The sequence below is a fragment of the Macrobrachium nipponense genome, chromosome 39 (assembly GCF_015104395.2).
Source record: "Macrobrachium nipponense isolate FS-2020 chromosome 39, ASM1510439v2, whole genome shotgun sequence".
Classification (NCBI taxonomy): Eukaryota; Metazoa; Arthropoda; class Malacostraca; order Decapoda; family Palaemonidae; genus Macrobrachium; species Macrobrachium nipponense.
Window position 1 is genome coordinate 1047639 of NC_061099.1, and position 15000 is coordinate 1062638.

A 15000-nucleotide genomic window follows, 5' to 3' on the forward strand; every position below is an offset into this window, starting at 1 on the left:
TAAAGAACACCTGTTTTGGATATGGAATTAGCAATTTCCTTTGCTCGTAAATCTGACCTTTTTTTTTTTTTTTTTTTTTTTTTTTTTTTTTTGCTTTGACATTGAGGTGGTGATTTAAACAAAACGCGAAACGAATCGGCGATTTTTAGAGCAGTGGAATATCGCTGTGAATGAATTTTTTTTTTGTTTACCCAGATAATTTGCATTCGTTTTGCAGTCTTTGTTATTTGGATAACTCTTGTTTATTGATCATATTCTTTATTATTATTATTATTATTATTTTTTTTTTTTTTTTTTTTTTTTTTTTTTTTGCTCTATCACAGTCCTCCAATTCGACTGGGTGGTATTTATAGTGTGGGGTTCCGGGTTGCATCCTGCCTCCTTAGGAGTCCATCACTCTTCTTACTATGTGTGCCGTTTCTAGGATCACACTCTTCTGCATGAGTCCTGGAGCTACTTCAGCCTCTAGTTTTCTAGATTCCTTTTTCAGGGATCTTGGGATCGTGCCTAGTGCTCCTATGATTATGGGTACGATTTCCACTGGCATATCCCATATCCTTCTTATTTCTATTTTCAGATCTTGATACTTATCCAATTTTTTGTTTCCCTCTCTTTCTCTTCAACTCTGTGTCCCATGGTATTGCGACATCAATGAGTGATACTTTCTTCTTGATCTTGTCAATCAACGTCACGTCTGGTCTGTTTGCACGTATCACCCTATCCGTTCTGGTACCATAGTCCCAGAGGATCTTTGCCTGATCGTTTTCTATCACTCCTTCAGGTTGGTGCTCGTACACTTATTACTGCAAGGTAGCTGATGTTTCTTGCACAGGCTCCAGTGGAGGGCTTTTGCTACTGAATCATGCCTCTTTTTGTACTGGTTTCTGTGCAAGTGCCGGGCATTCACTTGCTATGTGGTTTATGGTTTCACTTTTCGTATTGCACTTCCTACATATGGGAGAGATGTTATTTCCGTCTATCGTACTTTGAACATATCTGGTTCTTAGGGCCTGATCCTTGTGGCCGCTGTTATCATTCCTTCAGTTTCCTTCTTTAGCTCTCCCCTCTGTAGCCCATTGCCAACTGTCATCGCTGGCTAGTTCTTTAGTCTGTCTCATGTATTGTCCGTGCATCGGTTTGTTTGTGCAGTCCTCTGTTCTTTCTGTCTTTCTCCTGTCTCTTATTATTATTATTATTATTATTATTATTATTATTATTATTATTATTATTATTGTGACTATGATCATGAATAACCTAAAATTTGCATATCGCTTCGTAGTTTTTATTATTTGGATAACTCCGTGTTATTGATCATATTCTTTATTATTATTATTATTATTTTTATATTAATTGATAATAATATTATTATAAATAATAATAACTTGAACAGTTTTGCAGATGCATTTTCGAAGTCAGATAGCAAATTAGGATCAGGACTGGGGAACGAAAGTCCTAAAGCACCACCTTTACTATATATAACTTCCAAGCCACTCCGAGGAAAGTTTAGGTCACTGAATTATTATTATTATTATTATTATTATTATTATTATTATTATTATTATTATTATTATTAGTATTATATTTTAGTACTAAATAATAGTATTGTAAACACAAATGTAGTACCGTCGAAACCGGGATATATTTTCCCGTAGAGTTAATTTTTGTGTAGTCAAAACGTGCCGTACTCATAACCATTCATGCCTACAAGCGTAAAATTGCGTGCTGTATCCATAAATACAGTTTTATTAACCCTTATTCATATTTTCATCACCTTTTCACACGTGTCTCCAAACACCAGTTCCATCAAAAGAAATTTGCTTAAGAGAAAGGGAATTTAAATATCTCTCTTTTCAACTCCAAGGCAAATCTCTCGCGTGAATATAAAAGAAAAAATCGAGAAAAAATAAGAGAAGATTCTAAACTCCATTTTGCTTCAATATCGTATGGATACGAAGACGCCCTCCTTTGAGCTCAGTTTGCAAATGGGGCGGAAATACGATCGGCGAGTTTTTTTTTTTTTTTTTTTTTTCTTTTTCATGAGGGTCCTGCCTCTTCTCCCCTTATTTTACGATATATTAGACATGCCAGAGTTCACAGGTGGAAAGGGAAGAAGAAGAAGAGGAGTAGGAGGAAAGAAGAAGAAGCAGGTTTGGGGGGCGGGGGAGGAAAAGAAGATGATGATGATAGAGAGGGGAGTCGGAGGAGAAGAAGAATGAGAAAAAGAGAAGAAGACGAATGAGAGGGAATGAGTAGAAGAAGAAAAAAGAGAGGGGAGGAATAGGAGGAGGAAAAGAAGAGGGAAAAAGATGGTGATGTGTTTATGTTACAACGCTGGAAAAGAGGCTTTTTTTTTCTTATCTCCCCTGATTTTTCATTTTATTCAGGGCGACCCCCCAAAAAAAAATTTCTTTAATTTTTGCTCTCGTCCAGCATTTAATTTTTTTTTTTTCCGATGCACCGTGAAAGCTGGACTTGTTATTTTGATGAAGGACTTTTGGGAAGCGTAATTTGATGGAAAATTTGATTAAAGTGGACCTTGTTTGTCACTTATGTGTTCCCGTTTGGGGGTTCTGTATGATATATATATATATATATATATATATATATATATATATATATAAATATATATATATATATATATATATATATATATATATATATATATATATATATATATATATAAACAAAATCCACGTAGGGAAAGTGAAACCATGGAGCACCGCTGCGAGGCTTTTCGACTTTTCCTCCATTACTGATATTTATATCGTCTGCTTAGTAAAGGACGAGAAGTCGAAAGGCCTCGCAGCGGTATTCCATTGTTTCACTTTCCTACGTGGATTTTATCTTTATTGTGATTCAGGTCTGTGTATATATATATATATATATATATATATATATATATATATATATATATATATATATATGATATATATATATATATAAAATACATATCACATTCCCTGTGACAATTTTTAATCATAAATATTAAACCACAGATATGGTTGAATTAAACATTACTGTGACTCGTGAACTTGGAACCTTGGGGAACTTTTAATTAATAAGTGCTTAGATACCAGTAGGATTTGAATAGCTGCCTGGTTTAGAATTGGAATATAAAATTTTAGGCCAAAGGCTAAGCACTGGGACCTAGGAGGTCATTCAGCGCTGGAAGGGAAATTGAGAGTGAAGAAGGTTTTATTAAAGTTGTAACAGGAGGAAAACATCGCAGTTGCATTACGAAACAGTTGTTAGGAGAGGGTGGAAAGTAAGATGGAAGAAGATAATATCATAATGGGTGCAGCTATGGGTCAAAGGGACGCCGCTAGGAACCTGAAGTAATGCCCACAGTGCTCCGCGTGAACTGCACTAATGTCACTACCCATCTACGTGGTCTGCATGGATTAGAATTAAAGGTTCAGTATCGAGTCACTGGTAATCCATTTATCTATTGACTGATCGATTATTTTTCCTGTTCCAGTCTCCCACACGACGGACGACCTGATTTTCGTGTGGGATCCGTTGGTGCCCCTGGAGGTCGACGACAGGATCGAGCTGCCCCAGCTCGACTTGGTGTCGAATGACACGGGCGACTGCACGCAGGTGTATTCGACAGGTAAGGTGGAAAAGGAAGCCGTCTTGAGTGTTTGTCTGCATTGCTAAGATACCGGAAATATTTGTCGTTAATTATCAGAGTTGATTTAATTTTTCACGGAATGAAGATAATTTACATATTTAATTTATTTTTAAGTTAATATTTGACATTAAGTTACACATTTGAAATATTTATTTAACTTATTATTTTAAGTTGCCCATTTCATTTATTATTTTGAAGTTATACAGTAGGATTTATTTCTCAGTTTTCTTGAATATATCATATTTTTGTATACGAGTAGTATTGAATATTTTCCATAATTTAGTTTTAAATTTTGATATTGATAATTAAAATGTAATCTTTCTGAGTATCATTTAGTGTGTATGTGTATTGTTAAGTAATGTATGTGTGCTATTCAGTTGTGTATATGTAGCATTCATTGAGTGAATGTATTATTTAATTTAAACCAATTGTATGCATACCGGGGTACATTCCAATTTCGACCCTCGCTTGACTCGGCCGTTGGTCTGTCTTGTATACTGCCAATTCATCGCTTTACATTGTAATCGGGGTTTGTCTTAGTTACTGGACCTTACGCTTGTAATCATGTTGACTCATTTCTTTAAAGGTTTTGGTAAATTATTCCATTTCTTTCCGCGAGATTGTCAAAAACTTTGCTCAAGATGAAAATATTTCAGTCACTTCCAAGCTGTTTTAATCTTCCTCTGTTCAAAGACTTGAATTCAATATTTTTTCGTACCCTACATTCATACGTACACGTATACATGCATATGCATGAGATGATGTATATATATATATATATATATATATATATATATATATATATATATATATATAAATGAATAATAACTTGCTAGCAATTTAACTTGTATCCAGTATACAAATATTATTGAACAATGGCAATAGAGCGGCTCCCCCCCCAAAAAAAAAAAAAAAAAAAAAAAAAAAAGTTCATTGCTGTTACCATTGCAGAAAAAAAACTTCTTGCTTGTTACCATGCAGAAAGGAAACGAAGAGATCACAATAACTTCATGAACTGTGAAGACTGCATCCATTCTCTCTCTGAAAACGGGGGTTTTAACTTCGGAAATTTAATCTCGCTCGACCTTTTCGCTATTGGTGTCATGAAAGGGCCTCTGTTGCTAGGGAAGCTCTTACGCACGACAGTATGGAAAGCACCTCGGTGGCGTGATCGGTATGGTCTTGGACTACCACCTCGTTGGCAGCGAGGTCGATTCTCGGGCATTCCACTGAGAGGTGAGAGATGTGTATTTCTAGTGATAGAAGTTCACTCTCGACGTGGTTCGGAAGTGACGTAGAGCCGTTGGTCCTGTTGCTGAATAACTACTGGTTCCATGCAACGCAAAAACACCATACAAACAAACAAACAAACAAAATCAAACAACAGCATGGGCCTCGGTATTGAATATTCATGTTTATTTAATATTTATATTTTACCTTTAATGAATTGACGCGGAGACATCGCGAAAGGAAAATGCAAATGAATGAATGGGTCCATCAGGCATTGTTGCTTAGGGTGTGCATACAAATTAGTCACCTGAGCAGGACAGAATAGCTCTTATATTCCCACACTCATGAGTAAGATTCCTACGCTTAATGACCTCATAGGTCCCAGCATTTTGGCCTCCAGTTCCCGTTTAGGTGAAGTTGGTTCCCTTAGTGGCATTATATAAATTAAGACAACTCTTTAGTCGGGGCTGCTGTAATGTCCACAGTAACAAATTTTGACAATTTTCTTATTCTCATTTAATACGTCTCCAACGGCAATGAAGTATTGGTAGTTAGTCTACTGAAGTGGGCGGCAACCGAAGGTGCAGAAAAGCAGAGGCCTAACAACCTTATCCCAAAATACTGGATACAATTCTGAAGGTTCGCACCTTCAGGAGCCAGTCTTTCCCTTATGGCCATAATATATATATACATATATATATATTTTTACTTATGACCCGGCCTTAAGGGCCCAAATATGTAAAGGAAAGTATTTGAGGGAAAATGCAGTTTAAATTACTTGAAACTTACCTTAAAAGGTTTGCTTTTGGTTAGATTACTCTATAATAAGGTCGCCATTGAAACCAGCTTATTAATTTACATTACTCATTTATTTACACGAGGCCGTTGCATGGCCTGGAGAAAGAGTAAATGCAGCTTGTCCGCACGGGGATCACTCCTATTCCTCCCAAGGAGAGAGCTGGCTAAAATAAGATTAACGTAAATGCTGGCTTTCAAAATTATTCATATTATCTTGCATTAAGGCAGCACTTGCGAAGAGACTTGAACATGTGACTCAGCCAATCTGGAAAAATGCCCAGATTAGACACAAATGAATTAAAGATTTCTTGCACAAGTTACAGTTACTCACTTTGTCTTAGTGTTAAATGAAATATTCAATGACTTCATTTGTCTGGGACGATCACAAAAGGGAGACATGCGGCCACGAGGCAGTGAAAGGAACAAAGGAATGTTAGGTGTTTGAATTTTGTAAATGGGGAGTAGTTATGTGACTAGGAGGGGAAGAACTGGCAATATGACTGATTCACAAGACGTACCTGGATGTATTATTGGAAGTGGACCTTTTTAGGGGAACAGGCATCCGCTTTGTCTGAGGTCTGGGTGCGCCAGTCACGCCGTGGTAGGCCTAATGGCAGGCTGGTTGGGCAGGACGTGTGTCCTAGGTTACTGACTGGAGACGACTGAGGTCGAATGCAGGTGTGATTCATGGGGGATGGGTTCAGCATATCACCCCAAGAGCAGGGCATCCTGGAAACAGAACATACGGCCAGCAAAGGGTTCACAGGAAAAAGGAACTTAGAAGTAGGCCTAATAAGTACCTAGCTAGCTACACACTTCCCTTTGGGATACGTCCCTAAGGCTGACAAGAGTCTTTATTCCTCCTCTCTAACAGGAAATTCCTATCTCTGGCTGGCGTTTTCTCCTTTGAAGTCAGCTGATTCGGGGAAAATGGCTGCTTTTCTAGCAATCAAAATATTTAACTAAATGGGTAGGCGAGGCGAATCATAAGGTAACAAAATATAATAAATATATATATATATATATATATATATATTATATATATATTAATATATATATATATACAAGTATTATGTTCGTGTGCGTGCCTACGAAGCTGTATGGTACATATATTCATTTGCGTTTTAAACATATGCAGATATACATCTAAATGTACATGTGTGTTCAAAAGACATAGAACGAAATCTTCCAAACTTACTGAAAATATGACGTCTCTCCGATATTTCAGCGTCCGAAGTATCACAGCAGAATTTTGACAGGAAAGCGTGAAAAAGAAGAAAAAAAAAGCTTTCTTCTTATAAGAATTCCCGTCTTTTACAGACTTCAATAATCAAAGATGTCCCATGAAACGACACCGACTTCAGCAAAAAACTCGCAGATTCCATTTCAGATGTAGTGCCAAATTAGGCATCGCCCGGAATGTGTTCCACTCTGTTAACACTGACTAGCCCCCCCCCCCCCCTCCCCCCATCCCCATCCCCCCATCCCCATCCCCCTACCCTCCCCTCCATCTTTTCCAGGGCTCTCCTTCCTCTCGGACCAAAAAGCCGTCGTCCCCCACCCCCCCACCCTGTATATTTTCCAGCCACGCCCCCTCCTGGGCCACCTAAATAAACCCACCTTCCCCCGGTCCACTCAAACCCCTCTTCTGGTACCACCAACCCCCCTCCCGGCCACCAAACCCCCCATCCGTCTTTTTCCATTCCTCCACTTCCCCTTCCCGTTCCACCACGCCTCCCTCCCCCTCATTTTTTTTCCAGTACTCCCCCTTCCGGGACACCTAAACGAACCCCCCCCCTCAAAAAAAAAAAAAAAAAAAAAAAAAAAAAAAAAAAAACAAAAAAAAAAAAAAAAAAAAAAAAAAAAAAAAAAAAAAAATAAGCGAAAAATGTTCACGAGAAGTGACTATTAAAGCTGGCATTTCTGAAGCCGTCTCCTAATAGACTTCCTGCCGCTGTGGTTTCTGAGATAACGCCCTAAAGTCGTTCTGTGAGATTCGGCTTCCCTTGAAGACAGGCAAATCGCCAATTACGGTTCTTTTACCGCCGGTTTGTCATACTCTTCGTCATTTACTGGACTGCCGTAATATATATTACAACTCCAGCGAAGGGGGTAAGATGAAACGCTTTCCTTTTTTCCTTTGACAGGGATTGAAGAGCGGTAGGATGCTTGTGAGAGACATGCTTTGTCCATGCGCTGACGTGGAAAATTGTGAGGGCAGTGGGTCCTTCTTTGGCGTGTTTGATGCATGCACTTCGATATTATTTAATTTTGCTGCGTGATAATCTTTTATTCTTGTTGAAAGTGCGGTCTGTCAGTCCACGAGTTTTTTTAATGCTTCGTGCATTGGAGCCGATCTCTAATTTTGTATGTAAATATAATAATTATATATATTATATATATATTATATATATATATATATATATATATATATATATATCTATTATGCGTTGTGTGTGTGTGTGAGTGTATTTGTGGTGTGTTTGTGTGTGTGTGTGTGTGTATGTTGACATATAAGTTCACGATCCTATACGAGCTTCTGTCTGTTATGGTTCCTTAAGAAAGACACTGTTATGTGACCCGCCCATTAATTACCTAAATGGAACCAACTTCTTGCCGGTTCCTGTTTCTGTCACTTTTAACACCCCGTCCAGATTCCATTATCTGATATCTACAGTTTTTCATCCCCATTCTCTCTCTCTCTCTCTCTCTCTCTCTCTCTCTCTCTCTCTCTCTCTCTCTCAGTGTGTATGCGTTCTATAGAAAATTTGTCGAGGTGCTTCCTAACTCTCTCTCTCTCTCTCTCTCTCTCTCTCTCTCTCTCTCTCTCTCTCTCTCTCTATCTGTGTGTGTGTGTGTGTATGAGTAGAGTTTTACAGAAAATTTGTCTAGGTGCTTCCTATCTCTCTCTCTCTCTCAGCTAACAGCAGAGGAACCCCGCGTTATGATTTGATTAAAATCGTGGACACTTGTTGATCTGAATCGTTAATTACATAACTGGTCGACTGCTGCTGGTCGCAGTTGGTTTTCAGTATAGCAAGGAGATTTAACAAATGTGAGATGTAAACTTTTTAGTTGCCTGTTAAAGAAAACGATTGTGCCTGCTTTGTCTGTCCGTCCGCACTTCTTATGTCCGCCCTCAGATCTCAAAAACTACTGAGGCTAGGGACCTGGAAATTGGCATGTTGACCATCTTCCTTCCAATCATCAAACATAACTAATTGCAGCCCTCTAGCCTCAGTAGTTTCTATATTATTTGAGGTTAAAGTTAGCTATAATCGTACTTCTGGCAGTGCTATAGATACCCACAACATAGGTCACCACCGGACCGTGGCCGAGTTTCAAGGGCCGCGGCTAAGAGTTTAATGGGCCGTGGCTAAGACCACCACAGGACAGAAAACTCGAATGCGCCGAAGAATTTACCGGGAGTTACCGTGACTGGGTGATGCTCACCACCAGACCGAGGTGAAACATTCATTTATTATTCACCAGATTCTTCCGATTTTGTAAGTATATTAACTTGGTGCCCGTTCTGGGAATCCTTATTGAATTTTCTCCTTGATTTCAGTCCCCGATTGGTATTTCTTTCGAGCCTTCTTTCTTCTGTATCTTGAAGTCTGTGGGGGCGGCTGGGGAGTGGGGGTTAGAGGCGGCGTTGTTCTTAATTTGTAAGCAGGAGCCGAATCATTCAAAGCCGAGTCCTAACTTCAACGTTTATTGCTTGCATTACGTTTGAATGAGGAATGAATCTTTGATCTGGTGTCATATTACAGAATTTAGAATAAGTCCTTCGTAATTTTTCAGTGACCGGTATTTCAGTAAATGCTCATTTTTATTCGTTAGGTATTTCAGTAGATGTGCATATTTATTGTTGTGTGCTCTTGTAAGCATTTTCATGCAAATGCTTGATCGACTGTATCGGTGCCACTTTTGACACTTAATCCACTTAACGTATTAGCCTCTTATTTTTATACAGTAGTTTGTAGAACTTGAACCTTGTTTTTTTCGTCCATTAATGACCTCCGTTTCCCGTCAGGTAACTTCACCTGCCTGGAGGTGGTCTTCACGTTCAAGAGACGCCTCGGGTACTACCTCTTCCACACCTACATCCCTACTTGCCTCATCGTCATCATGTCCTGGATAAGCTTCTGGATCAAGCCGGAGGCCGTGCCCGCCAGGGTCACGTTGGGCGTGACCTCGCTTCTGACCCTATCGACCCAACACGCCAATTCGCAAAAGTCGCTTCCGCCTGTGTCCTATATAAAGGTGAGTGGGGATGGGTGGGATGATAGAATGATAGTATTCATAGTCAGCAAACAGACTAAAAAGAGACAGTCAGTTATATATAAAATGAGCTTAAATATTCTATAGTTCATAAATATGCTGTGACGGAGATGAGTTAAAAGCCACACTAATGTGTTCGATACTGGATTTTTTCCAAAATACAATAAGGTTAACAGCAGGGGGCTTTTCGGCCGTTTGCACAACGGCCCTCTTCAGCTGGAGAAGGACAGTAACGTTTTTAACCTTTTTGTTTTTTTGGAAAAATACAGTCTCATATGCATTTTCGTGGCTTTTAACTCATCATAACTTAGATGTAATTATTTCCTTGACAACCAAAATTATACAAAATGTTTGTTCTTAAACTAAACAATATACAAAAGTAATAACATCATTACTCTTTATATATGTCTCTCGTGTTATATTCTCCTAAAATACCACAGAGTATAAAGGTCTTATTATACTCTATGGTACTTTAGGAGTATACTTTAACCCAAAAGAAATATATACAGAGACACTGATATTATTACTTTTTATTATTGTGCAGTCTAAGAACAACCCTTTTGTACAATTTTGATTGTCAAGGTAATACATCCAATTTATATTTATACTTAGACTTATTTTGTATTTCTTGCTGTCTGGTTGTCTCTTTTTAGTCTTTTTTAATATGCATATCCACTCGTATTGTCCAAATGTTGGCATTAATACTATGCAGTTTAGAACATAAGTATATACATATACTTATTACACACACACCACACAATATATATATAATATATATATTAATATATATATATATATATATATATACATATATATATATATTATATATATATATATATATATATATATATGTGTGTATGTATGTATGTTTATATGTGTGTGTGTATACACTTATGCTCTAAACTACATTGTATTAAAGCCAATATTTGGACAAGTGTCACACTGTGGGCATATATATATATATATATATATATATATATATATATATATATATATATATATATATATAAAATAAAAGAGACAACCAGACAGTAAGAACTACACAAGAATAATACGGAGACACAAAATAAGTCCATATATAAACATAAATTAGATATATTACCTTGGTTACCAAAACTGTACAAAACGTTTGTTCTTAGGATACATAATAAGAAGAGCATTAATATCAGTGCCTGTGTGTGTGTGTGTGTGTGTGTGTATGTTTGCAGATATAATATTGACGATCAATGAAAAGCAAACGAATGAAAAAGCTGGATTTTGCAAAGGAGAAAGTGGATTTAAGTTTTCTGAATATTACAACTTTCTTGGAACCAAAGACATCTGAAGGAAAGGTGTCATAGAAAAATATGAAACTTTGACCACAAAATAATGAGTACTGAAGTAGCTTTAATGTTTGATGATAACTTTTGCGCAAAGCGATGCCCTCAATATGTAAAGAGAAAGACAATTAGATATATGAGAAGAGGGGATTTCTGAGTTAAAAATATGTGATGATCAGTAGATTCTCAACGTGCTTCCATGCTGTTCACAGTCATTTGCTTGCCAAGTTATGAAGAGGGTACTACAGCTTCAGGCGATTTTGTTTCAATTCTTTAGTAAAAAATGATTGGACGGTTAGCTTCAGAATTAGGACGGCAGCTGGGAGAATTTTTTTCATATGACGCATGCATTGAGAGAGAGAGAGAGAGAGAGAGAGAGAGAGAGAGAGAGAGAGAGTTAGGAAGTCACTTGGACAAAGTTCCTGTATAACGCACACTGAGAGAGAGAGAGAGAGAGAGAGAGAGATCGCATGGAAACCAAACTTCTGTCTCGTCAGATACAAACTCCCGTCCTAACACCCCCCCCCCCCCCCCCCCCCCCCCCCCCCCCCCCCCTCTAACCCCCCCCCCCCCTTCCTCATCCCCGATTCGGAAACTGAAAACTAGTCAAAAGCATTTCGGAAGACTGAACTTTTTTTATGTCAACCAGAGATAAAGGGAAAAATCGCGGAGTTCGATCAAATGGGTTTGGAAAGTTTGAACAGAACTTTGCAAGACGAAGATGAGAAATCGGCCCGGAGATATGATATGACAGATGGGCGTCCCGAGTAATAAATCGGGGAGTGTCTCCGCCCGCGGTGGGAAGGGTTTTCAAAGTCATTGTCCCTGTGTGTGTGTGTGTGTGTGAAATGAGCCGAGGAGTATTTTGAAGGGGCGAAAGGTGACAGCGTATGCTTGTTATAGTAGATTCACATCAACCGTGCATTTGATGTCTAAGCCAGTCCCTTACGACGCTCCTGATTGGCTGTTGATAAGCTAATCACAGGGCTGGAAACAGTCTCTCTCAAGAGTTCACATGGGGAGGATCTATGCTCCACCTGTCCTGAGGGATACGTCTTTCAAAAGTATCTCAGGAGAGGTGGAACATACATATTGCCCATGTGAACTCTCGAGAGAGACTGAGAGTTTCCAGCCCTGTGATTGGCTTATCAACAGCCAATCAGGAGCGTCGTAATGGACTGGCCTAGACATTAAATGCACGGTTGATGTGAATCTACTATAGTTGTTAGATTTAGCCAGCCTTATGCTGGCACGGGCTCTTGCTTTCCAGCAGTCCGTAAAAAACGTATATTTGTTATTGTCGAATGTTTGCTGAACCTGAAAGACAAGAAGACGTTAACACGAGACGATAACCTTTTTATAGTACTACAGTACTTGAAGTACAAAATGTTTGGTATATGAAATATGCATTTTGTTAATATTTTGTCATTTGTCTTCGAGAATTTAATTAATTCACACGAGTGTTTGTTACTACTTTGCTATTTAATTTAAGTGCCATTTAATTTAATTAGTCGAGTTCTTTGCCAAAGACTAGACAGATGCAAATTTCTTGATTTTGTGTAACGCTTCTGCCAAAGATCTTAACTTTTCACAACGGTAAACGTGAATTTGCAACATCACAACATCACTAAGTAACATGAATAAGAAAACAAGTAAAAAATGCGCCGAAGAAACGAATTTTTTATACAGCGTAAAATCCTGTATGAAACTCTCAGTGGTTTTGGTTTGTGAGACGCACGATCATGGCTAACTTTAACCTTAAATAAGATTAAATCTCCTGAGGCTAGAGGGCTGCAATTTGGTATGTTTGATGATTGGAGGGTGGATGATCAACATACCAATTTGCAGCCCTCTATCCTCTGTTGTTTTTAAGATCTGAGGGCGGACAGAAAAAGTGCGGACGGACATACAAAGCCATCTGGACAGTTTTCTTTGACAGGAAAACTAAAACACCAGTAGAAATGAAAATGTGAAAATTTGAATTTCAAATCTTGAAATGAATCAGTCTTTTGGAAATACTGATTCCTCCAACCCATAACAGTTTTTTCGAACCCTCGCTAACTTTAAATCATATTAAAAAAATCAGAGAACCGATTCTTACAGAGTTATAAAGTGATAGATGTTTTGTTTATGACTTATTGGAGATATATTTGAAGGTAGAAATTTTTAACTGTATTGCTCTTTGTTGCGTTTGTCCGGTATACTGAAATAAATGCAGATGAAAAAATATTTAAGATATTTATATTTTGTTTACACATATATATATATATATATATATATATATATATATATATATATATATATATATATATATATATATATATACATACACGATAGATAGATAATCGCCCACACATGGATGCGCAGCGCGCCGGCGCGCGCCAGACTGGTATTCCGGCAAAGAACTTGTCTTTATGCATCTTGGCCAGGAAGTATTTATGCTTTTGCAGACGAATGGCACTACATGAGAGGAGGAAGGGCTTGTTGCATGAGAGGCACATGCAATTACTTCCACTTCGACCGCCGAGAGAGAGAGAGAGAGAGAGAGAGAGAGAGAGAGAGAGAGAGAGAGAGAGAGAGAGGGTGGTCCTCTGACTGATGTGATGCAAACCACGAATTTTAATAGACCGGATCCTATCCCGAGAAGTAAAGGACTCTTTGTTTCGGGGAGAAATGACTTCGTGGTTCTTTGTTTTTTGGAGATCACTGAAAATAAATGTTTAAAAGGATATCTTTAAGTTTTTTTTTTTTTTTTTTTTTGGGGGGGGGGTAGAAAAATGCCTTGTTTTGCAACTTCTTTGAAACGTAGAGATTGAGGAGAGAGTGAAAGAGATTTACTTATTTTTAGAACGAAATGGATGAAGAAAGCTGTTGTGGCCTTTCATCAGGATAAGAGAAAGTAGGAGAAACTGTTAACTGAAGTAAAAAAAAAAAATAAATAAATAAGTAAATAAAAGTAAAGTGGTTACCTTTTTATAAAAAAAAATGGTGAAACGCTTTCTTCTGCATGATATACTTACATATATGGTATTTTATGTGTAAAAAGTCTAATAATATTTTGCTTTCTTTAAAAAAGAATGAAGTTACATTTCCTTGCAAATGACGGGGAAATTTAAGCTGACGAAGTATCTTCCTCAAGAGGGAAAACAAAAGGAATTTGATGCAGTCCTCTTATTGTCATCTAAAAATAGTGAGTAGATTTTTGCTGAAGGCAGAAACGGAAGAAGAATTGATTCGCACTTATTCCTGAGAAATACTAATGGTATAGTTGTCTACGTTTTAGAGGCGACACTGGTATGGTCCATTTCTTTGAATGAAAAGAGGGACTTGTTTTTATTTGGTTTGTCTTTGAACAAAGCAAAAAGCTTTCCTCGTCTTTTTTTAAGAAAGATTTTGTGTGTTTATTTTCAAAGTAGAACTAATGAACGTTGTCTTTTCCTTGAAAATTATCAATAGCTTTGTGTCGTCCCTGAAGAAACGTTAGAACATTTTTACCCCTTTTTTTCAACAGGAACGGAATGAGTTCAAGTTTTCTATTAAAAAAACGAACTTAATGACAAATTCCTCTTGATGTGAGGAAGACTCAAAGCACTTAGCGCGGTTCGGCTCTCCTAGAGAAGAAAATTTATCTTAGTTCCCGGGTGCCCAACAAGAAACGCCTTGTCGCCACTGGCGAAATGAACGAAGATGTGACCTGCTGCCTTTCTCAGGTGGAAGGGCAGCGCCTCAGTGGCG

General features: G+C 37.9%; 1 protein-coding gene across 1 annotated transcript in view; it reads left to right on the top strand.

Moving 5' to 3' along the window:
• Positions 1–15000, top strand: part of LOC135209993 (glycine receptor subunit alpha-2-like) — a gene marked incomplete in the record, with an annotated part of 455240 nt that overhangs the window by 434803 nt on the left and 5437 nt on the right. Inside the window, 2 exon segments of the mRNA XM_064242724.1 lie at positions 3479–3613; positions 9699–9928. Coding sequence (XP_064098794.1) covers positions 3479–3613; positions 9699–9928 — 365 coding nt within the window.